Source organism: Equus caballus, chromosome 4 (genome assembly GCF_041296265.1).
Source record: "Equus caballus isolate H_3958 breed thoroughbred chromosome 4, TB-T2T, whole genome shotgun sequence".
In the NCBI taxonomy this organism is placed as follows: Eukaryota; Metazoa; Chordata; class Mammalia; order Perissodactyla; family Equidae; genus Equus; species Equus caballus.
This window is the reverse complement of record NC_091687.1, coordinates 54,450,312-54,477,080: the sequence shown is the minus strand read 5'-3', so window position 1 is coordinate 54,477,080 and position 26,769 is coordinate 54,450,312. Positions and strand designations below refer to the sequence as shown.

Below are 26,769 nucleotides of genomic sequence, written 5' to 3'. Positions count from 1 at the left end.
ACATGGTGGCTCTCAGTTGTATTTCTTCTCACTTCAGAGACCTCTCTCTAGGGCACTGCCACAAATCCTGAGGAAGACAGGAGTTGGGGAGAGAAGATCTAGGCTGAAGGACCAGCTATGTGTTCTGCCTTGTGAGTCATTCAAAATTGCCTTTTCCTTCTGACTTTCATCCACTGTCTCTGGACCAAGTCTGTGAACCTTAGCTGCCCTGTCACTCAAGATGCATTCCCTCTCCTTAAAACATAGTGCCAAGGAAGTTTGAGTGTAGCTTTTATTACCAGCCTAAATTGACCAGCCATCAACTCCAACAACTCTAGTCACTAGCCTTCCCATGAAAGACTGGATATGTCTGATTTCTCCATATCCCAGCTTAGGTCTCTCTGAGCACTCACCACTAATCAAATGTGTCCTGAGCACCCACCACCTTCCAGGTCCTGAGCTTTAGCTCAAGTTGGAATAAAAAGATGGAAAAGGCAAGTCTCTACACTAAAATACATCAGAGGCTAAGGGGGAATTAAAGGCAGACAGAAGAATTCCATCTTAAGAGTGGAATGTAGAGGGTCTGGGAAGCGGATGGATGCTGGAGGTGTCCAGAAGGTAAACTGGGGCTAGATTACAGAGGACCTTTAATTCTGAATGAAAGTGATGAAATGTGAAAAACTTTATTTCTTAAGCAGTGGTATTTCTGTGATTTATGTCAACAGTTTATTTTTGAATCTTAAAAAAAGTTATTTTGGTCACTTTAAATATACCACAAGCACATTTTTAAATTCTTAGATTTTGTTAACACCTGCAGCTTTGTCATTGTACAAAATAAGTCACATTAAATGCTAAGTGGAAAAGCCTAAATTAAATCTTTCAAGAATAGCCTCATCTGGAAACCAGTGCTCATGGTGAGGTTTTGGAGCACTACTGCTCTAAGACCATGTTAATCATTGCTAAATTTGACTCTGTGAAAGATACTCAAGGAGACGGGAAGAAAGGAAGCAAATCACTTGCTGGTTATTCATCAAAATCATCAGTGAGCGGCTGGCCTGGTGGTGCAGCGGTTAAGTTCACACGTTCCACTTTGGCAGCCCGGGGTTGGCATGTTCAGATTCCGGGTGCAGAATAGCATGGCTTGGCAAGCCATGCTGTGGTAGGCGTCCCACATATAAAGTAGAGGAAGATGGGCACGGATGTTAGCTCAGGGCCAGTCTTCCTCAGCAAAAAGAGGAGGATTGGCAGCAGATGTTAGCTCAGGGCTAATCTTCCTCAAAAAAAAAATCATCAGTGAGTGTCTACTAACACATGATACCATGGCAGGTGCTATTTAGGAGGAAGCTAAAAACATAGTTCTCCCCTTTTCACATTATAACTCTAAAATAAATTTAATTCCCAAAACTCTAATGCCTTAAAGCAAAATTAACCTATCATAGATCTGTTATGTGATCTTCACTTTTTCAAGAATCCCCCCATAATGCTAAATACATTTTAGTTATTGAGTACCTGGTCTATTATTTATTTACTTAGCACCAATTATGTGCTTGACCTTTACGTATATAACCTAATTTAATCTCACCACAACTCATGAAATAGAATTTACTATCCTCATTTCAAAACAAGAAACTCTCAGCAAAGTTAAATAACAGGGCTCAATTACACAGCTAAAAAGGACAAGACCCAGTTTTGCCTGATGGCAAAACCTGTGCTCTTTCTCCACCACACACTACCTGAGCATCAAGTTAAGAAAAAACAATGAATAGAGGATTACAATGAGGATAATTCCATCTCCCTTTCAAGTAATTGGTTCAGGAGACTAGATGTAAGCCAATCAGAGTTTCAGAATTCCCTGAGATAATTCTTCTCCGTAGGTGAACTTATATTCCAATTTTTAAGAGACGGATAGACAGATTGATTGATAACACTACTTTATTCCAAAAAAGGATTTGAGGCAGCCTGCAGATATGCATGCAAAATAGCAGGATAAAGGGTAAACTGATGAAGAATTGAGAATAAGGGGAATAAAAGCATAGTAACAGCTACTAAGAAAGGCAAATTTGATCCTAATGTTCCTAAGAGAAAAAGCAAAAAAGAAAACATGCATAGTTATAAGAATCACCAATTCCACAATAACAAAACGACAACAATAATAATAATAGCCTACCCTTATTAAGTACTTATGTTCCAAGCACTGTTCTAAGCACTTACAATGTATTAATTCATTTAATCTACAGAACAATCCTTTAAGGTGGGTGAAATTTTTATCCCCATCTTTGAAACGAGACAAAGTGAAGCTCATAAAGGTTAAATAAAGTATCAGTCTTAGATCTAATAAGTAACAGAGCCAAGAAAATGATAAAAACAAATGAGTAGCTCAGGGGAAGCACAGTATTCTTAATATATTGTCCAGAGAGAAATATCTCTCATGGGTCCTTATAAAGGTAGATTTTGCATTATAATAGTTCACCTGGTTGTGAAATAATGCAGAAAATTCCGTGGCAGATAAATAAGAGTTTTTTTAAAGTATATGGAAAAGTCCGTGAAGGATAAGATTTAGAAGTAAAATCTGGATGCTCTGAAAGGTCTTCGTATTTCCTCTCAGTAGTTACAATCCTTTTCTCTGCCAGGTGAGTAAGGTTTCAAGTTTCAAAAATATAGGCTTAAGCTGATTGTGAAATGAATCCTTCATTGGGGACTGGAAAATCTACTCGCTTAGCAAGTATCTTTCAAAGATATATGTGTATTTCTAATTTGTTATTTGAAGTTTCCAGTAGAATTGCTATTTTGAGAAATAGTAATTTCTATATTCTTTCTTACAATAAATAATATGGGGGGGACTTAAAGCCTCATTTATTTTCACAATGCAATCATCTTACTTGTACTTCCTTCATTGTCAACTTTTGGGATTGTTTTCCACTTGGACAATGGTTCTGTCGTTAAAATCATGGGTAAATCTCCGGTGCTCTCTTACCAGGCATGTGGCCCAGACAGACATGGCCCCTTTTGGTATTGTCCCCTCTCCACACCTGAGTCACTTGGTTCCCCAGCTTTCCTCTTCTTTTCATTAAAAGTCGTTACCACGAAAGGATCTGAACAACTCACTCCCACTAAGGTTAAATACAGGTGAGGCTTAATAGCTACTTACATTTTTAACCTCTGAAAGAACCTGAAGGATCCAGTCACTGAGTGTAGGGATTGTCTGAAGTTGGTCAGATCTAGCCTTTTAAAGAAGTATTACAAATTGAGGGAGGGGGATTAGGAAGTGAGAAGCAAAGGGATTAAGTTTCAAAAGTTACAGTTTACATTTCATTCTTATTCAAATACGATAAGGAAAAATATTTTCTGTAAATGAAGAAGTGAATTTTTCACTATAATATCGCAGCATTGTAGATGTGTAATATTTTTGCTGAAGAATTTCAAACTTACAAAAACCGTAAAGTCAAACTTGCTCTTCAAGACCAGTCCAACTCGTCCTATTCACAGGTCAGTACAGTTCTATGATCTCTTTGCTATCGGTTTATAAGTATAGATATTGAGAATAAGATATTGAGAGGAATAATTTTAGACCAATTTTACAGAATAATTTTGTTTATTGCAACAAAAACATCTGAAAAATTGGATTTATATTTTTTGTCTTTTTAAAACATCCTTTTTCTAGTAATTCATTTTTACTGTGTTTTACAAAAGAATTGGTCTGCAATGAATTGGATATTTAAAAAAAAGAACAATCCCTTCACCATAGTTAGTTAGAGAAGCACTATAGTATAACATAAATAATTTCGTGTTAAATGAGACAATCATATTTTTTCTAATACAAACAATGGTACCAGGTGTCAGAGGTTTAAAAATATTTTATGGGAGAAGTCTTCTATCCATTAATTCAACTTTTATGTGTGTGTGTGTGTGAATTAGGAAAAGATTTCCATTATGTGTGCAATCAAATATATAGCCAGGAATCAATATTTGAGAAACACTATAATCAGATAACAAAAATACTAGATGATAGAAAATAAAGCAATTTTCCAGAAGTCATTAGAGTGTAACCAAGGAAGAGAACTCTAGGTACTGGGGCTGTTGCATTATTGGCAAATGGCTGATAATGAAGGAAAGATTAATAGAATCATAAAAAGTTAGAAATCATAGAGTCCTACTTTTTCATTTTGACGGATGAGCTCAGAGTAAGAAAGAAATCGTTGGAATTAAAAAGATGAACTGGTGGGTGAGAGCTGCAATTCTCATTATGCATACAGTTTTCATATATAAATATATCCTTGTTGCTAGTTTGTAATATCCAAATCACATAATATTAGAGCGAGAAGAAACCATCGCTATCATATAATACAGCTTCTAAATTTTACATCTAAGACAACAGAAGACTTAAGAGGTCAAGTGAATGTGCCTGAAATTGCCCAGTACTTGAAGAAGGAGAACCAGGAAGATGAGAATCCAAGCATTCTGACGCCCATTTCAGTAATTTTATGTGGCACCATATTATGGGAGACTTTTAAGTAAGGAATGTTAATTCCTCAGGAAGAGTCCTCTACTCAGTACATAAAGTAATATGGTTCATAAGAATGAAGCTTTGTTTTTCTTACGTAAATCAATGAAAAAAATAAGGTTTATCTAATAAATTAAATTATTAACCATAATGATAGGAACAGAGGAATTTTGCCAAGTAAAGATAATGTATCTGAGTGAATGATACAATTTATGAAAATTAGAGAATTTCAGGTTTAGAATAAACCTTAACTAACCTATATACACTGACTGGAACTACCATCTAGCCTACTCACGGGAAGAATAGCAATGAATACAAACTCCAAATTTTTATGTTTTTGGACTCGTAAACAGAGCTGACATAAAAACAGAAGTTATTTCCTGAGTATTCTATAATCCAGGCACCAAGCTAACCCTTTATTTAAAAGCCTCGATATAACTCTGTGAAGAAGGTATTATTAACCCCATTTTACAGGTAGGGTAATTGAAGCTGAGACAAGTTAAATAAATTGTATATGTTAATGTTGCTTATATGAGATCAGACTTCAATCTGCGTATATACTCCTCATTCATTATATTAAGCCATACTGTGGTCTAGCTAGTCAGTCAAGGTGGCATCATAGGGAGCCATGAGGGTCCTGGAGTCAGACTGCCTGGGTTTAAATCCAGCCTTTGCTGCATACTAACTGCGTGGGCTCTGGGAAAGCTACTTAACCTCCCTGTGCCTGTCATTTCCTTTCCTGTAAAATGGCAGTGGGGCTATGGTGAGGAATTCTAAGTATTTGGCATATAATAAGTATGCAAATAGCTATTATTATCAACAGTCGGAGAGCCAACTCAAGCTAATGTAGGCTTCTGGTTGTCCTGGGCACAGCAAAATCAACTTATTAACTCCAGCATCCCTAATCTCCCTGTCTGCAGGCTCTCCATCTGGTGGCAAGAAATCTACAGCTCTTCTCAAAGAAGTTGTATATTTCTCCCGCTGAGGTAAACAGGCTCCGACAGCTCTCCACGCCAGAACTTGCTTAGAGGTAGCAGCCTCTGCTTCTCCCAGGGGTTGTCAGTATACTTTATGAATAAAAAAAGAGAAATTTTTGAAGACGGTAATGAAATTGTGAAATTGTAAGCCAAATCAATATTCACTATAAGAAACTCTGAATATCATACTTCTAATCAAGAAATGTATTGTTTAGAACAATGGTTCTCAAAAGTGGCTGGGCATTAACCTGAAAAGCTCTCAGGGTTCTGGTTAGAGTTAGGGTGACCCAGAGCTAATCACATCAGGATCTCCAGGGATGGTGCTGAGACATCAGGTTTTTTTTAAAGCTCCGCAGGGGATTCTAATGTGCAGCTGAGGTCGAGAATCCCTGGTTTAATGTGACCGAGTCAAACATATTTCCTGGGGTTGAATCTGGAAATCTGTATTTACAGAAAACAACCCAGATGATACTGATGATTGGCCATATTGGGAACCACTGGTTTAGAATACATAATACCCCAATAAAATAGCTGAGGGCCTACATTTATAGTTATAAAGTTTGAGGAACATTTGCCAATGGAGCTTTCAGACAGAAAACACTTGGTAATAGTTTAGATTCCAGATCGTGAAACTGGAAATGGATTCTTGAGATCTCACTATTTACTAAATTATAAACAACGTATTGGAGTTGGAGGTTTAAGGTGAGATTTAAACACACATTTCCCCCTTCCATTGCATTTAAATCATAACCCTTAACATTGAATGAATATAGTTTGTCTTTTACCTACCAGGAATTATTTTCATATGCAAATTGTATGAAACTCAGCCCTTATAATACACAAGAGACAGCACAGAAATCACAGCTATGTAGCAACCAAGCAAAACAGTGCTGATTTATGAAACTTCGCAGACTTAGAAATAGAAACAAAGCACTAAATATTCATGAAATCTCATACAGTGCTTGCACATAAGTTACATTTCAGTGATTTGTAACTTAGTTATAGGGAAAAAATAATAATCTGAGTACATGAAAACATATGGAACCTTTCAAGTGTTAAGTTTCACTAATTTTTGGTCCTATTTTATTTTGAGTCATAAATAAATTATGAATATGCTGTAAATGATTGGCCATAATCTAAACTTCCCAAAGAGTAAACAAAGATTTCATCAACAAAACAAGAGAGTAACTATGGAAAGAAGAATTGAATGAAAATCCTCTCTGATTACAATGTTTTTAAAAAGCAGCAAAAGCTCTTTAAAGGCACAAAGACACAAGTGAAAGAAGCAAGTAAAATCATGTCATTCAACAAAGCAACATATAAACCTATCAAGCAAACAGAGTTAAAATTAGAAAACAATCTGTGCCTTGTACTCTTTGGATTAATCATAAGTTCAAGAAATAATCTGGTAGGTAGTACAATAATCAAGGGAATCTTAAATTTCATTGAGTTACCTTGCCCATTTTGGTTCCAATTTCTTTTTTTTTTTTTTTCCTTTTTCTCCCCAAAGCCCCCCGGTACATAGTTGTATATCCTTCGTTGTGGGTCCTTCTAGTTGTGGCATGTGAGACGCTGCCTCAGCGTGGTCTGATGAGCAGTGCCATGTCCACGCCCAGGATTCAAACCAACGAAACACTGGGCCGCCTGCAGCGGAGCGCGCGAACTTAACCACTCGGCCACGGGGCCAGCCCCTTGGTTCCAATTTCTTAACATAATTATCCCAATTTTATTTAACTGTACTAATGACAAATACAGGCTTCAAACAGAAGCACTATGCCTACAATCCACGTTTAAAGTGGAAAGAGTAAAAGCATATCACTGGTGAAACTTAACAATTCGACCCAAGATCTATTTATTTATTTCAGACACAGTGGCTTTTCAAAAGAATTATGACTCAATTAATTGCTAAAAATCCATTCTTTTCATCCTTTTTACATCCTGTGTTTTTTTTCCCTTCAATGTGTAATAAGCCATAATTAACCCCAAGTAGCTCTTCTTTAACAACTGTGAAAAAACTTGTTTAATTAGAAAAAGTTTACAATCAAGATATACTCTTGTGTGTGTGTGTAAATGGAGGGTGTTTGTTTTCAAATGGCCTTGGTTTACATGGGACACAAATAAACACTCAGAGATAATGTATCATCACCATTGAAATGCTTTTACTCTTCTCAAAAAAAGCAGGTGTGATAATGGGATGTATAAATAGTAGTTAGGCATTAGGATTGTTAGGTGACACATCCAGTATAATTCTACACTGGTCAGACCAACAGGAGCACAAAGTGTTTAGATTCAGAGGTTTAAGAGAGAGATGTAGAGAGCAGCAAAAAGGATCAAAGGATTTAAAAATAGAACCTATAATGAAGGCCTTGACAAAATGAGATTATTCGGCAAAGGAGTTCTTTTTTTTTTTTGAGGAAGATTAGTCCTGAGCTAACTGCTGCCAATCGTCCTCTTTCTGCTGAGGAAGACTGACCCTGAGCTAACATGCATGCCCATCTTCCTCTACTTTATATGTGGGACGCCTACCACAGCATGGTGTGCCAATCGGTGCCACGTCCGCATCCAGGATCTGACCCGGCGAACCTGGGCCGCCTAAGTGGAACATGTGAACTTAACCACTGCTCCACTGGCCAGCCCCAGAGTTTCTTAAGAATGGTTCTCAAGTATATGAAGAGGATGATATCCTCTGCTCTCCATCTTTATTGAGGAATAAATAAGCAAGAATAGGATTAAACTTCAGGAGACTAGACTTAAGTGAAGTTTAAGAGAATTTCCCAAATGAGGTATATTTTTAAAAAGAGCAAATCGTCAGAAAGATCTGTGGAATTTCCTTCCCCAGAGATATTTATAAATAAGGCATCTATTTCCTTGTTCAAAATGTTTCTGTGATGTCTTGCTGGGAGGAATAGTACAGTATCATAGAATCTCAGGATAGGAAGATCATGTTTCCCAATCACCATTTATTGCTATAAAATATACTAAAAATGAAGACTTAATACATAGTTATAAGAATTAAACATTAAAATATTCAGGAGATTTTATGGTCTAGTTAAAATATGCTTAATCCCTGTAAGACAAACTCAGAAAATGAGAAACCATCCTCTTTAAGTTAAACAATAATTTTCACATGGCCTTATGATTAAACTTTTTTTAGGGACCTTACTCTATCATTATATGTGGAGAAAGCCTGCTATCATAAGGATGCATTGAGATGTCAGTGCCTTCCCAACTCTCACCTGATGTAGGAGTCTTTGGGAAAAGAGTCACTCTGGTTCAAGGAGTCAGATGGAACCATGCACTCTTTGGAACAGGCATGTGACCCTCTCATCCCAGAGAGAAATGGACACAGCAATAATTTGCTGGTTCCACTACACTGTTATTGCCTCTCCAGAAGCAAGATAAATGACAAGTAAAGAAGAACCTGGAGCAGGTCTCCACGTAGACCAAGTTCTGCTATCACTTTTCAAAATTTTCAACACCTGTCTGTATTCTGTATACATAAATAGCCAACACTTATAAAGCACATGTAACATACATGTAATATATAATGTACTGTTACTAATGGCTTATAATGGCTTATATTTGTTCTGCTTATTTAATCCTCACAGTCCTAAAAGGTTGGTACTATTTACAGATGAAGAAACTTTGGCAAAGATATGCTAAGTAATTTGCCCAAATTCATTCAGATATTAAGCTATTGAGCCAGGATTCAAACCCAGGCAGTTGGGCACCAGCATCAGTGTGCAAATCTGTAGCCTCAAACTGCCCCTTTGCAGTTGGGTTAAATTTACAGCAACTAAGAAAGCAATTATGTCCGTTCTACTCCTCATAGTTGGAGACACCATTAATCGCTATTTTTCTAGGCCCCAAACACAGAGCGGAATCCTCCAAAGTTAGTGAAAGTAAAATATTGCTTTAAAAAATACACAATTTTCAAGAAATAAAATAATAGCTTACTATCATAAATTCATTTATTCACTAGCAAAACCTCTTTCTTTCTGTCTACAAAAGGAAGAAAACAGGTTGACACTAATAAGCTGTTTCTTGTTTTTCATTGTAGTTTATTTGAAACAAGAGCTCATGAATTGAATTGATAAGAAGTAAATTAACATATAAGGATACAAAGCAGAATGTATTTACACCAAAAGTGACTGTTGGTGAAGTAAACTGCTAAAATCAACAACAATCACAAGTAACATTTTTAAAGACAAATTACAGGGAGGTAGTATATAGAATATACATTCATAATACGCATTTAGTCTCTCTTATCAGTGACCTTGAGTTTATCATAAATATAAGTATAACCTTGATTTCGAAGGTCCTAGCAGACATGGGAAAGCCAAGTTGGAACTGTAAATATAACTACAATGGCACAAGCTTACACTAGCTAATTCCAAAAATTAACCCTATCTCCAAGGGTTCCTCAGCAAGCTATATTTGACTATTTCTCAGACTACTGGTTTCTGTTACTTATACAAGATCCTGCAGATTCATCCCCTCCAGCCTCCTCATCAGCCACTACAGCACAGCCTCTGCTACCACTAATATTCCTGAGATGACTTATCCCCAGGGACAGACTTTCTCTGGCAATGGCAGTGGCTGCTTACTGCCTTTACCATTCTGCCCTCAGGGAGGGGATATGAGCACAGGTTCATCCTAAATTTTTGATACAAGAGCTAAGATTAACTATAATTATGTTAGGTTTCAGTTTTATAGACTTCATGGGTCAAGAGCCTTGAAAGTTAAGGTCCAGGGCCTGCCCAAGGTGAGGAGTCTCATAGGAGACCTTCTATTCATTATACTGGGACCCAAAAACTCTCTGTCCTCAGAATGATGGTGAACCAGAAGTAAACCAGCCTCCACAGTCCACAGCAGGAAGAGAGAATCTACTGGCGAGCACAGCAGACAGCGAGAAAAACAATGTGAGAAAGGAAGGTGAAGGGTTGGGAGGAGTGGATCCCTGAGAAGTTGAGACCTTAGGCCGCCCTTGCATAGTTCTGCAGTCTGGGGTTATACCATCTGGATAGTCCAGAGAAGCTTAAGTGCTGGATGTGGTTTAGGGTGGTCCCAGACTAGTAGAAACTCTATAGAGAAGTCAGAAGCAAGTTCTCTCTGGAAGAAGAAACTTTCATTCCAAATTTCAAAGAATTTCCTCAAATAAAATTTCATATGCCATGAGGGGACATAGTTAAACATAAACAAGCACAAAAGCAAAAAGCTAGCATGAGCAAGACAAACAGACAGCAGGTACAGATTCTAAAAACTTCAGACAATGGAATCACCAGATACATTTCATAAAGCAGCTATCTTACTAAGTTTTTAAAAGTAGTTTGAAATAAAAACAAGTTTGAAGATATCTTCAGAGAACAGTGAACTCTAAAAACTGCTCTGGTAGGATTGAACAAAAACTAAGCAAAATGTCTTCAAATGAAAAATACAACAACTAAAATTAAAAACTCAATAGATATACATACCTATTAAAGGGACAAAAATCTAAAACACTGACAACACCAAATGCCGCTGAGGATGTGGAGCAACAGGAACTCTCATACATTGCTGGCGGGAATAAAAAACGGTACAGCCACTTTGGAAGACAGTTTGGCTGTCTTCCATACCATGTGATCTTACCATACAAGCCAGAAATCACACTCCTTGGTATTCGCCCAAAGGAGTTGAAACTTTATGTCCACGTAGATATTTATAGCAGGTTTATTCACAATTGCTAAAGCTTGGAAGCAACCCAGATGTCCTTCAGTAGGAGAATTGATACATAAACTGTGGTACCTCCAAACAATGGAATATTATTCAGCGCTAAAAATGACCTATCAAGCCATGAAAAGACATGGAGAACCTTAAATGCGTATTACTAAGTGAAAGAAGTCAGTCTGAAAAGGCTAATTACTGTATGTTTCCAACAATATGACATTCCGGAAAAAGCAAACTATGAAGACTATAAAAAGATCAGTGGTTGCCAGGGGTGAGGGAGAAGAGAGATGAATAGGCAGAGCACAAAGGATATTTAGGGTGGTGAAAATACTCTGTGTGATATTGTAATGATGCATATATCTTTATACATTTGTCCCAACCCATAGAATGTACACCACCAAGAGTGAACCCTAAGGTAAACTATGGACTTTGAATGATTATGATGTGTCAATGTAAGCTTATCCTTGGTTAAAAAAAAAAAAGTACCATTCTGGTAAGTGATATTGATAATGGTAGAGGCTATGCATGTGTAGGGGCAGCGAGTATATGGAAATCTCTGTACCTTCCTCTCAATTTTGTTGTAAACCTAAAACAGCTCTAAAAAAATAAAGTAAAAAAAATGCCAATCAACTGTTTTTATAGCATAATAGACTCATATGAAAAGAGATTAAGAAAGCTGGAAGATAGGTCAGAAAAATGGATGCAGAATGTACCACAGAAAAAAAAACTTGAAGGAAACTGTGAAAGAGAGGTTCATGGAAAACAGAATGAGGGGCATATTTTAAGTTTCATCAGAGCTCCAGTAGGAAGAGAGAGAATTGGACAGAGGCAATATTTGAAGAGATAACTAATGAAAAATTTTCCACAAGTAATGAAAAACACCAACCCACTGATTCAAGAAACCAAATGAATCTCAAGCATGTAATTACTTTAAAAAATTCAAGACCTAAACATATAACAGTGAATCTTGTCTTCAAAAAGAAAGAAAGGAAGAAAGAGAAAGAGAGAGAGAAAGAAAGGAAGGAAGGAAAGAAAGAAGAAAGAAAGAGGGAGGGAGGGAGAAAAGGAAAGAAGGAAGGAAAGAAAGAAAAAAGAAAATCTTAAAGAGCAGCTAGAGGGAAAAACGTGTTATCTTCAAAGTAGTAACTTTAAAGGATGCTGAGTTCTAAACAGCAGCAATGAAACCCAGAGAGGAAAAATGACGGACTTATAGGCTGAAAGAAAATAACTGACAACCTGGAAATGAATGCCTAGCAAAAATATCTTAAGAATGAGCGTAAAATGAAGATATTATCAGACTAAAAGAAAAAAAAGCTTTCCACCAACAGTACCTTAAAAATTTGTAAGGATATACTTTAGGCAGAAGGCAAGTGATCCCAAATGGAAGGTAAGAGGAGCAAAGAGAGTAAATATACCTAAATGAACATAAGTTATATAAAACAATAATAATAATGTGATTGTGGAAGTAAAAAAGGAAAGAAGGAAGCAAGGAAGGAAGAAAAGAAAATGAAAATACCTGGCCACTATATGTCAGGAGGGCACAAGTGAAGTTAAATGACAGGAAGTTAAATGGCATAAATTAATATGAAGTTAAATGACATTTATAAACAACATATCTAATAGATAAACATACAGTAAGGTTGAAACTAAAAGCTATAAAAATGAACCAATACTGTTTAAAAGATAGCTAATATAATTTTATTACAAGACAAAATAGAATTTAAGGCAGAAGGCATTACTAGAAAAAAAGAGTATTACTTTAAAATGATAACATCTCAATTCATCAGAAAGTTGCAATGACTTAAATTTGTAGACAGTTGATAAACCTCAAAATACAGCGAGAAATAAAAAAAGAGAGACTTAGTAGGAAAGAGAAATATACCAACAATCACTGTGGAAATTTCAACATATTCCTAGCAGTATTTGGTAAAAATAGACAAAAAATCAGTAAGATATAGAAGATATAAATAACATGATAAATAAACCAGACCTAATGTGTGTGCATGTATACAGCACCTAACCACTTCAGAGTACATATTTTTTCTAGCAAATATGGAATATTTCTGAAAAGTGACCACTTAAAACCAAAAAAGAGTTTCAGTAAATTTCAAAGGATTTAAGTCACACAGAGCATGTTTTCTGACTACAGTGCTATTAAGCTAGAAACCAAAAAACAACATATCTAGAAATTCACTATGTATTTGTTAATTAAGAAATAAACTAAATAACCCTTGAAACAAAGAAAAAATCGCTATCAAAATTGGAAAATACTTTTACCTGAGCACCAATAGAAATACCAAAAAATATTACACATAAATCTTTAGTTAAACAACACTTAGAGGAAAAATATATAGCTTTAAATATTAGTAAATAATAAGCTAAGCATACATCTTAAGAAGTTAAAAAAAGAACTGCAAAATAAACACCACAAAGAAGGGATGAAAGGAAATAATGAAAACAACCTTAAAGTCAACAAACTTTAAAACAAGCAGCTGGTGGGGTACATCAACAATTTCAAACATTAGTTTTCTGGAAAAGGCTGATAAAATTAATAGACTTCTGGTGAAATTGATCAAAAAGAAAGACAATAGTTACAAAAATCTAATGCCGGAAATGACAGAAAGAATCATGTTAAAAATGCTGCAGATACTAAAAATATAAGAAGAAGATATTATGGAAAGTATTAGATCAGCAAATTTGAAAATTTAGATGAAATAAGAAATTTTGTAGAAAAATAAAACTTAACAAAAGTGACAAAAAATTGGAAATCCTGAATATAACAAATAACCTATAACCTGAATGTAACTGTAACCATTAGAGAAATTGAATAAGTACTCAAAAATCTTCTGGCCCAGTTCCACCTAACATCATAACTTATTCAACTCTTCCATAGAATAGAAAAAGATGAGGTGCTCTCTCACTTATACACAGCTAGCATAATCTTGTTTTCTTAACCCCATAGGTAAAGACAAGAGAATTACAGGCCAAATTGTCTCATAAAGATACATGAAAAAATTCTAAATAAACTATTAGCTAACTGAATCAAGCAATATATACAAAGGATAATATATCATAATTAAATTGGGTTTATCTCATGAATAAAGTCTGTTCAACATTAGAAATCATTATAATTTACCATATTAAGAGATTAAATAAGAAAAATTATATCATAATCTTGAAGATGCAGAAAAAGCATATGACATAATTCCAGTCCCTTTCTTTCTTCTTCTTCTTTTTTTTTTTCTTGTGGTGAGCAAGATTGGTCCTGAGCTTACATCTGTTGCCCATCTTCCTCTTTTTGCTTGAGGAAGATTGATGCTGAGCTAACATCTGTGCCAATCTTCTTCTATTTTTTTTATGTGGGATGCCACCACAGCATGGCTTGATGAGCAGTGTGTCAGCCTGCACCTTATCCTAACCCATGAATCCTGGGCCACCAAAGTGCAGTGCATGAACTCAACCACTATACCACTGGGCTGACCCCTCAGCAAAAATTTCTGTGGAACTTGAAAACTGATTCTAAAATTTATGTGGAAGTACAAAGGGACAAGATTAGCCAGGATACCCTTAAGGAAGAACAATATGGAGGCCTTAAGTTTCTACTCATTCTAACACATACTTGAATGGAGAAATTCTTTTGGTTTTGCTTACTTTATTTTGTTAATAAACTGATAAACAGTGGTTTCCTCCCTCCAAAATTATCAACCCAATTATCAAACTATCAAATATTTACTCTGTACAGTGCTTAGTATCATCACAGACAGCCAACTGGTTTTCGGAGTATGACAAAGATCTCCCAGTGATGAATACTGTAAGAGACTCAAGAAGGAGGAATTGTATGATAAATAGGAGAGCCTCTTAGTTTTCATTCAATTCTTAGTGGGCTAATAGGTAGAAATTGGTTTTTAGATGTTCAAATGTTTAACAAATTTTTAAAACTCCTCAAATAACAAGAGTTCATATTCTATGTATATTTGTCAAAGTATTTCTGGAACATTATACAGGTATTTTAAGTTTGCAGTGTGTATGTGTATTATTCTTAAAGGATTAGGTGATATTTGAAAGCCATATTCATACGTAGAAAAGAAGAATGTGAAGAGAAAAGATCTAAAAGCAAAATAAAATATGCCACATTACAAGGGCAAGTGAAATGAGTAGAAGCAAAATAAATCAACTATACCTTTTATTTTCCTGAATGGCAAAATAAATATTGGTGATAGAAACCAGTGGTTCTCAAAATGTGTGGTCACCAGAATGGCAGCATCAGCATTACCTGGTATCTTGTTGAAAACGTGAAGTCTGGGGCTCCAGCCCAGACCTACTGATGAGTAACTCTTGGAATGGGGTTCATGAATCTGTATTCTAACATCCCTTCCTGATGATCCTGATGTCCTTGAAGTTCAAGAACCACTGAACCATTCCAAACCAGACAACACTCAATTTTTACTTATATGAATGGACAACTGGTCTTAATGTTTATTATGAGGATTAAATAAATAGTCACAAGTGAAGAGAAAAAAATAAAATGTCTTTAAAATAGGTTTGAATAGCGTAAATGGAGCTTGCCTTTTGTCGAGATATAATTAACATGAGTGTCTTTTTACCAATTTCATGAAACTAATATTCTACTTGAAAAGGGAAATATCCATAATCAAAAACTCCTTTAAAATACTTTAAGGGCCGGGGCTGGCCTCGTGGCCTCATGGTTAAGTTCGTGTGCTCCGCTGCAGGCAGCCCAGTGTTTCATTGGTTCTAATGCTGGGTGCAGACATGGCACTGCTCATCAAGTCACGCTGAGGCAGCATCCCACATGCCACAACTAGAAGGACCCACAATGAAGAATATACAACTGTGTACTGGGGGGCTTTGGGGAGAAAAAGGAAGAAAAATAAAATCTTAAAAAAAAAAAACTTTAAGGGCCAGCCCCGTGGCACAGTGGTTAAGTGCACACGTTCTGCTTCAGTGGCCCGGGATTCACTGGTTTGGATCCCGGGTGTGGACATGGCACTGCTGGGCAAGCCATGCTGTGTTAGCCATCCCACATATAAAAAGTAGAGGAAGATGGGCACAGATGTTAGCTCAGGGCCAGCCTTCCTCAGCAGAAAGAGGAGGATTGGCAGATGTTAGCTCAGGGCTAGTCTTCCTCAAAAAATAAAATAAAATACTTCACATAAATATTAGGGAGATATGTTCTTATTTGCAATTTACTAGTTATGGAACTTCTCCATATTTTGTTTCTTCTGTCACTATAATTATATATTATTCAGCACGTGTAAGCTCATTGCTATTCCAAGATTATTTCATGCTAAGATTTTTAAGTTCAACAGAAATTTTTTTTAAAAGTTCCAAAGTGTACTTTAAAAATACTTCTGTGAGTCTAACATAATACTCAGAATTAAAGTCACATTTCTGAATCACAAAATTTTCTCCTTTTCTCCTATTTGTCTCACTCAACTTTATTTACCTAATCACTATCTTCACATCTGTTGTACAAAATGACAGATTTCCAACTAAAAGCTCAGTAAACACACACCATAGTCAACTTTAATTATAAACAATCACAAAACAAACTTTAAAGCATTTCTACCAGTGTAAAGCTCTGTGGGAAATTGATTTCTCAAAGTGTTGTGGATGATTATTCTGAACAAAATAAATGAGGTAAGGTAATGTTACAATAATGATCTGGAACTGTGAGTCAAATGAGTAAGATTAAAGGCATAAAGAAAGTCTTCCTAATAAACAAGCAGATAACTGCTGGAAAGAAAAATATGTTCCTTGCTTGAAATTAACTGCCAAACATTCTCAACCTACACAAAGCTGTCAGAAAGGACATCTAAATCTGTCCTTGTTTGTAACATGTGTTGTGACAAGATTTGACAGTTTATCAAAGAACTATAATTGCCACCTAAACATCTAGCATTTTGTCAACTGCAAGTATGTTTAGTGAAAGCATTTATTTTACTTAAAATACAACAACCATTTTTCTCCACTTTCTGAAAAGAACTGACTGAATTTCTTTTCTTCTTAGGTGATCAAGCTGCATCAGGGCGCTCTCTGAATTATTTATGTTGGAAGAGTGAAGGGTAAAAGAGAATCGGTAAAGCAAGAAACTATTACCAAGGTAATATATATATGCTGGATATTGACTCAAAAGACCTTCAAAATACAACAATTCTCATGGATCCGTAGAGATGACATTTAAATATGTTTGCCTTGGGAAGGAGAAAGATAAGGCATTTTCTCTATATTACAATTTTCGTTTCCAGAGTAATTTATCAAGAAATGATGTCTTAAATGGAGAAAATGTATTGTTCAATAGGCATCATTCCTACCTGTAACTTTTGTGAGAAACAGTCAGTGGTAAGATAGATGTCTTTCTCAACCTACAGAGACCAAAGTAAACAGGAGCTGAATTCCCTTGCAGTAGATCGTGTAACAGAAATGTCAGAGTAATAACGATACCTCCATGACACTACTAAAGATTCCTTTCTTTCTGGAAATAGTTTTTACAAGTAAAAGAATTTTCCAGTCCCCAGTTTGAGGTTTTGTTCTTTGTGGCAGTTGTTTGATAAAAGAGTAAAGTTTTTATGCAAAAATTTCTGCACAAATTTTTAATTTTTCCTTCATTCTGACAAACCTCAAAGAAAAGGCCTAGAAGTGGGATAAGGACAAAAGCTCTATTTTGAAATTCAGGACTCCCTCGCTCTAGTCCACACTCTCCTTCTAATTAGCTGTTACATCCCAGGCAAGTGGCTTCATTTTTCTGAGCCTTGATTCCCTGTCTGTGAATTGGGATCTTAGCCTGGGAGGTCTCTAAGGCCATTTCCATCTTTAACATTTTATAATTCTACCCAAATCCCTGGAACTATGAGGTGTTGCAACAGCCAAAGCTTAGAGCAAAAATAGCAGCAAGACAGAAATTTCTCCTACTTAACACCTCAAGGAAAATGCAACCGACTATGGGTTTTTAATGTTTACATTAGCATTCAGTCCTATTTAGGTAATATTAATTCTATTTAAAAATCTGTTTTGTTTTTCTTTAAAAACTGAAAAATGTGTGACACATTGAGAGCACTAAGAGAAAAATCATTTCAATTGAAGCTGCAAGTACTTTTTAGTGCTGCTAAATTAAATCACTGACTTTTCTTTGGAAATTACTGTATATAGTCTGGCTGAGGATAAGAATTATATAGTATAGGTGAGTCTGTTGATTTTATGATAGGAAAGAACATGCATGAAGGGTTGTGGACAGAAATGAGTCAGCATGCACTGTCAACCATGAAGAGTCTGAATCAAAGAGATAAACCTGTTGATGTTGGGGAAAGATGTGATTGCATCAACACAGGACATTTTGGTTTAGCCTTTTTGACATAGCAGTTTCTACGGCTTTATAATAACAGCAAATTCAATATATAAAAACACTTTTTTCTAGCCAAGTAATGTCTTTCACAGGCATTGCCAAATCTCACCCATTTCTGTTGCCTCCCTCATCCCTTACCCCATTCCTGATCTTATTCTATCCATGAACTCAACCCATTGGGAAGCTCAAAAGTGGGGTGAGAAAATATATTCATCAAATTATTTAGTAATTTCAAAGTATGAAAAATGATGATTTGGTTTTAGGCTAAATCAAAATATCCCAGAACCAAATGTAGACACACAATTAGCAATAAAATAAAATGTATGATCCATATCTGACGCCTCCATTATTTTTACGACACAGTTTGTTGTTGAAATTCCTGGTATTATGATCTCTTCCACTTCTTGCTCCATTATTCCAACTCTCAATGCACTTTGGAAGCTGTGCACTTAAAATTTGCTAACAAACGCTCATCATATATAATTTGTTAGTCTTTTTCAATTATAAGAGTAATCAAAGTTCAAACACCACATTAATAGATGGCAATAAAATGTGACGGTCCTTCTTCACCCCCAACTCCTACCATCCTACTCCTGTTTTCCTAGATAGTCATAATAAAGAGGATCTCCATAATGACTTGATGCTTTGACTATCACTTAATTTTAAATACATAAATATCATACTATGCATATTTTTATGACTGGGTTTTTTACATTTAAAAAGGTCTTGGAGACATATGACCACACACATTCAGTCTCTTTGATGGCTGCTTTTGTATGTACAATACATTTTTTGATAATTTACCTATTAATAGACATTTGTTCCCAGATTTTGCTTTTATAAGCAATTCTAGAGAGGTCACTATCTGTCATTCACCATCTTATACCCTGTAAGGGATACAACAGCTGAGACACAGAATGCTTCAGGAAATATTGACTGACTGAATGAATACAGCAACAAACACTGTTATCAATATATGTGGGGAGTATTTGGGAACATTTCTGTTGAGTACATTCCTAAAAGTAACCACAAATACTCAAAGGTTATGTGCAAAATTTCCCTTACAAAATCTACACACTTACACATCCTAATAGAAGGAGTTATCTTCTTATAATTTTCGCTTGCCTGATATGTGAAAATAATTAGCATTTTCTTGATTACTAGCATTTTCTCATATTTATTACTACTTATTTTTTCCTGTGAATTGCCTATTTATACCATTTTCAAACTTTTTTATTATCTTCTTCTTGCTCAATTGGAAGAACTCTGTCGAAAACATATTTTAGACATTTTCTCTGCTCTGTAACTTTCCTTTTAAGCTTAGGTGTGTTTTACCTTGTACAAGTTTATATTTTTACATATTCAAATTTGTTTAAGCAACCCTAAGAAACGAATAGAGGCACTTATAAAAGAGAAAAAAAATCCATAAACTGAAGAAAGACTTCATTCTTTAGTTTATAAGTTTAGAGTGGGTGCCAAGCAGGAATTTTTTTGAAAGACCCAGGGGCAACTTCGAGCAGCGCGCGGCTGGAAGCAGCCGCAACAGCCGAGTAACAACCGGAAGCCGTTAGTTGGAGTCTGCGGTCTGACTTCTGTTCCAATCTCGGTGGCAGCGGTGATCGCTGGACGAAGAGCGCCTAGGGTAGTGGACCAAAATGCCAAATATAAAAATCTTCAGCGGCAGCTCCCACCAGGACTTATCCCAGAAAATTGCGGACCGCCTGGGCCTGGAGCTAAGCAAGGTTATGACCAAGAAATTCACCAACCAGGAGACCTGCGTGGACATTGGTGAGAGTGTGCATGGAGAGGATGTCTACATAGTGCAGAGTGGTTGTGGTGAAATCAACGACAATCTAATGGAGCTTTTGATCATGATTAATGCCTGCAAGATTGCTTCAGCCAGCCGGGTTACCGCAGTCATCCCGTGCTTCCCTTATGCCCGGCAGGATAAGAAGGATGAGAATCGGGCCCCAATCTCTGCCAAGCTTGTTGCAAATATGCTGACTATAGCAGGTGCAGATCATATCATCACCATGGACCTACATGCTTCTCAAATTCAAGGCTTTTTTGATATCCCAGTAGACAACTTGTATGCAGAGCCCGCTGTCCTGAGGTGGATAAGGGAGAATATCTCTGAGTGGAGGAACTGCATTATTGTCGCGCCAGATGCTGGTGGAGCCAAGAGAGTGACCTCCATTGCAGACAGATTGAATGTGGACTTTGCCTTGATTCACAAAGAACGGAAGAAGGCCAGCAAAGTGGACCACATGGTGTTGGTGGGAGATGTGAAGGATCGTGTGGCTATCCTTGTGGATGACATAGCTGACACCTGTGGTACAATTTGCCATGCAGCTGACAAACTTCTCTCAGCCGGAGCCACCAGAGTTTATGCCATCTTGACTCATGGAATCTTTTCTGGCCCAGCCATTACTCGCATCAACAGTGCGTGCTTGGAAGCAGTAGTGGTCACCAATACCATACCTCAGGAGGATAAGATGAAGCATTGCTCCAAAATACAGGTGATTGGCATCGCCATGATCCTTGCGGAAGCCATCAGGAAAACTCACAATGGGGAATCTGTTTCCTACCTATTCAGCCATGTCCCTTTATAATAGAATAACTTTGGGATTATTCTATTTTAAGATAAAAGAAAAGAAAAATGAAAATATACCATGCCCATTGATTTCATTTGGTATTTGATGAAAAACTCAGCAGAAAACTTATCTTGCTCCAGTGTAGCTTTCTACCTTCCGCATCAGGTGTATGAGAATTTATCTTAAATTGGGAAGAGAGAGATTGAGAATAATTGCTAGGATTTCCTATCAAGGTTGTCTCGTTCTGGCTTCTTTGATGATTTTGTGAGCCTTGCAACCTTATAGTTCAGCTGCTTTCAGACTTTGAGGGTGTTGTGTGGAGATGTTTGAAAGAGATTGGGGATGCTCAGACTACTTTACATGTGAATGCTTCAGGGTTTATTTTGTTCAGGACAACTAGCAATGCAGCCAACCCAATCTACCACTCCTCCACCTCCCCACCCCCTACCCTCTTCTATTTCCTGTCTTGTGCACCCCCTTCCCACCCTGTATGTCACCACTTCTCCAAGATCTATGCTAAACTGTATTAAGAGCTCTGAGCGACCTCAAATCTAGTTCACCTGATGGCTGAAACCCCTGCAAGGCGGGAGAAAAACTTTCAGCTTGAACAGCCATTGGGTGGGATCATGAGAGGAGGCTGCAAAGTGCAGCAAATGCTCTTGAGAGGAAGAAGAACAATCTATCACCGTCTGTTCGAAGTCTATGTATCTTGGCTTCTCCATTATGCCTGTTCCTTTTGATTTAGTTTTACCTCCAATCATCTTGACCTTTTCTTGGCCAAATATCCTGACGGGTCCAAATGACCAGTGTACCAGTCTTCTGAAAAGCAAATTCATTCCCTGCTATGTAATCTCTAACATTTGCGTTAGATGTTTTTGCTGTAGCTTAATCTTAGCTGACTACCACCGTGGTAGTAGATTTTAGGTGGTCTTGTAGTGCCTTTTGATTAAGCATTTAATTGTAATCTCCCTTCCTTGTATTTAGTTGGCCTCTCAGATGACTTAAGATTTATATTTAAAAGTTGATGTCATTGTTTTTTGTAGAGGAGACCAGTAAAATACCTGCATGTGTGTGGGAAAAAAAGGTCCACATCTAGATACATCATGAAATTTCTGCTCTCCAAGAAAATAAAGACAGACCCTAAAAGTTTCTAAAAGGTAGAATGCAAACAAGATAATTTTAAAGAAGCAATATTCAAATTGCTCTCAAACTTCTCGTTTGACCTCCCAAGCAATAAGCAAAATTGAACAATTTTTTTGCAGTTCTGAAAGAATATTGATTTTAACCTAGATTTCTGTGCCCAACCAAATGATAATTTAAATTTGAGGGCAATATTAAAGCACTTTTATACATTAAAGGACTCAGAAACTTTACCACCATGAATGCTTTCTGAAAGCATCACTTGAGGATACTGAAAATAAAAAAATAATAAATACAACCAAGAGGAACACATGGAATAAGAGAGAATGGTGAGCAAAGAAAGAAGTGAAATTGATCAAAAACATTTTTTCCATGAAGCTATTGTGAAGATTATCACAGATATTAAGACAAAATTCACATAAAAATTGGACCACATCATAAAGCAAATTATTTAAAAATCTGTAAATAAAATTCCAGACGATATCCACAAAACATGAGAGGTTTGTAGTGTTTAGGGTTAGTCTAAGTATATTAATGATCTTATCTAGTTTGGGGGAGTGGTTACTGATGCCAATAATTGATATTATAGAAAAAACTGAGTCTAAATATGTATTTTAGATTGGATTAGATTTGATTTGATTTGATTTTAGGTTTTCCTTTTTCTTTTTCTCCTCAAAGCCCCCCAGTACATAGTTGTATATTTTTTTAGTTGTGAGTCCTTCTAGTTGTGGCATGTGAGACACTGCCTTGGCATGGCTTGATGAGCAGTGCCATGTCCGCGTCCAGGATCCAAACTGGCAAAACCCCAGGCTGGTGAAGCTAAGCACGTGAACCCAACCACTCGGCCATGGGGCCGGCCCCTAAATATGTATTTTAAAATTCAAGGAAGAGCAAGAGAAGAGAAGAATGGGATAAACTATTAAACAAAAATGGCACAGGCAAAACTAAACAAATCCAGCTGAAGACAGGGAATGAGGAAGAAAACATAGCAAATAGAAGATACCAAATATGTATTATCACAACTAAAGACAATATGTCAAGTTAACCTTAGCAAAGATTATTAGATTGGGTAGCAAAAGTATCTAATGATATGCTGTTTACAGGAGACATCTAACAAAAACTTGGCTATAAAGTGATGATGAAAAATATACCAAGTAAATGCTGACAAAGAGAAACTAGGAGTGATACTTTCAAAGTAAAAATGGCGTGTGTTTTACTAATGAAACCCCTTAATAAGTTATAACTATCATGAGTCTTTATGCACCTAACAACTCAATGTTGAAATATAAAAAGAAAAATTAAAGAGTGAGAATATAAGGAGAAATGTATAATCTACGTTAACAGAGGGAAATTTTAACAAAACTCATAATCAAAATAAGGTATTATGGCATTTAAATAACTCTTATCACAATTTAATAACTATATGTAGAAATTAAACAGATAATTCACATTTTTCCAGCATGAATGAAAACATTTATAAATATTAAAAATGTAATAGGTTTCAAAAAGTCTTGATAAGTTTATTTTCTTTTTTCCAGGAAGATTAGCCCTGAGCTAACATCTGTTGCCAATCCTCCTCTTTTTGCTGAGGAAGCCTGGCTCTGAGCTAACATCCATGCCCATCCTCCTCTACTTTATATGTGGGACACCTGCCACAGTACGGCCCACCAAGCGGTGTGTAGGTCCACATCCAGGATCTGAACCGGCAAACCCTGAGCTGCCGAAGTGGGATGTGCGCACTTAACCACTGCACCACCGGGCTGGCCCTCATAAGTTTGTAAAAAGGAATTCATGTAGACCATAAATAGTAAAGTGGATTTACTACAATCGTCTTGACAATATTGTGAAAAAATAAAGCTCTCGGTAAAATAGGAATAGAATAAATCTTGCTTGACCTGTTAAAGAAAGTCTACTAGAGACCTACAAAGATACACTTAATGATGAAACATAGGAAACATTCCATTAAAATCAGGCTAATTTGTAAGCCAGTGGAATAAGGCAAGAAAAAGAAGAGAGGTAGCAATACGGGGAAAAAAGAGGCAAAACTATCATTGTTTGCACATCTCATGATTGTCAACAAAGAAATCCAACAATCGAAAACTATTCCTCTGAGAGGTCAGTAAAGTGACTGCACGTAGTGTAAGTAAAATAATTGTCTTTCCTAAATACCAACAAAACGTTATTTAAAAGTATAATTGAAAAAAAGTTTCTACAACCTGGACCAATAAAATCTGAAAAATGACCATTAGTGAACTCCCAAACTGTAGGAATTGTATAAAAACTTTTTACTAAAGTATATAGAAAATACCTGAATAAATCTATTATAAACCTTGAGAGGAGGAACAATATGAGAGTTTCCTCAAATCGTCTAGTCAGTATAAGCCCAATCACAAGCCCAACAGGACTTTTTAAAAAGAGAATTTGATAAACTTAAAGTTCATCTGGAAAAGTAAGTGATCAAAATCTTTTTGAAAATGTAATTAAAACCGTTGTATTGATGCAGGCACGGACACAGAAATTATTATTGCAGAATTTGGATTCCTGAAACAGACCATTCATACTTACGGGAATTTAGCACACACATACCCTAGCTTAATGGAGGGATTGTGTTACTGGAAAAAGGAGCATAACTGAATCAATTCTATAGGGGAACCACTATTACAAAGTCCCTATGGAGATGCTTTCCTGATATCCTGCCTTGGCAACCACTCCTGCAATCTACTCAGATTCTCTGAAGTGGGGATGAGACTTCTGCCATAGCTTTTTTCTAAGTATCTTCATACAATTATGGGTCAATTCAGGTCATAGTGATGCTTATGATGGGTTTCTTAATATCATTTGTCACCTATCAATATTTAACTTCTTGATGATCTGAACTTTTTGCTTCCTTGACTACATTCTGGAAAGTACCTCTAGCCTCTTCAAAGCGTCCACTTTAAGTACCATTATAACACTATTACCTTGCTTGTATGAAGCATATCTAATATTATTTTCACATATTTAACCAGTAATTTTGGATAAACTTCTCAGATTACAAAATAAATGAAAGAGACACCATAGCATAGTACATAACACATGCCACCGAACATATTCACCCCACAGTCAGCAAAGTAGCAGGTCCCCTAGCCAAAAGCTTTAGTGTACTTATGCTTATTGGCTGAGAAGTGTTGTATAGTCACTCACACTATATATCAGCTCCCATTGACTGAGATCTCACAACAGTACTTAGAAACTGAAAGAGGGGAAATATATATTAATATAATAACTACATATAATTAATTCTGCCCAAATTTCATTCAATCAAGTATGCATATATATGATAAAACTGGTATATCATGTCATTAGATAAATAATGCACTGAGCAATCAATGACACTGGATAACTGACTATTAATTGGGAAACCAGTTTTTTCTCATCCTTAAATGATGCATAAAAATAAATTCCAGAAGGAATGTTTCTAAAGAACAAAACTGTAAAGTACTGGAAGAAAACGTGGAGTAACTTTTATACTCTTGTAATTCAGAAGGCCTTCTTAAGAAGGATATACCTAAAACTTGGAATTTATAAAAGATGAGATTGAGACATGACTTCTGGGATTCTACAGGCAGGAAACGGGCTGATAGAGATTCTCAACTACATGTGCTACCCTGCGAGAAACAAAAAGAACTATTCCAAGGGCAGAGCTACCAAGAGTGGTGCAGAGGCCAGTGGGGCCACTGAGAGTGGCCCAGAGGTTGACTGAGCTGCTGCCATGAACTTAGAGGCTGACGGAGCCACTGCCACAGGCCTAGAGGCTGGAGCCATGGACCTAGCAAGTGGAGCATCAAGCCACAAAGGATTATTCTCAGGCCTTAAAACCGAATGAAATTTGCTCTACTGGATTTCAAACTTGCTTGGGACAGGAAACCCCTTTATTCTTTTCAATTTGTCTCTTTTGGAATGAGAATGTATATCCTATGCCTGTCCCACCTTTGTATTTTGGAAACAGATAACTTGTTTTCTACATTCACTGGTCCACAGATGAAAACAAGTTTTGCCCCGGGATGGTTCACGCCCAGTTTCATCCAGGTCTGGTTTAGATAATTTAGACATGAGATTTGGAATTTCTGAGCTGATGATATTTAGATGAGATTTTGAACTTAGACGTGATTTTATAATGGGCTGAGACTTTTGGGGATTTGGGGATGAGGTGAATGTTGGACAGATGTGAATTTGGGGGGACTAGAGAGCAGACTGTAGTGGGTTGAATAGAATCCCCCCAAAAAGCTGTCATAACCCCTGGAGGCTGTAAATATGACCTTATTTAGATAAAGTGGCTTTGTAGATGTAATGAAATTTAGGATTTCCAGATCCTAGGTATTTTTTAATCATCCTGGATTTAGGGTGGGCCTTAAATATGACAGGCGTTTTTATTAGTGAAAAGCAGAGGGAGCTTTGAGAGAAGGATACAGAGGAAAAGGTGATATGAAGATGGAAGCAGAGACTGGAGTGATGCATCCACAAACCAAGGAA

General features: G+C 36.5%; 1 protein-coding gene across 1 annotated transcript; it reads left to right on the top strand.

Moving 5' to 3' along the window:
• Positions 1-20,077: 20,077 nt before the first annotated feature.
• PRPS1L1 (phosphoribosyl pyrophosphate synthetase 1 like 1) lies at positions 20,078-21,189 on the top strand. The gene has a single exon (XM_001496452.7). It carries the CDS (start codon positions 20,179-20,181, stop codon positions 21,133-21,135), a length of 957 nt encoding a protein of 318 aa, XP_001496502.1. The 5' UTR covers positions 20,078-20,178; the 3' UTR covers positions 21,136-21,189.
• The last annotated feature ends 5,580 nt before the right edge of the window (positions 21,190-26,769 follow it).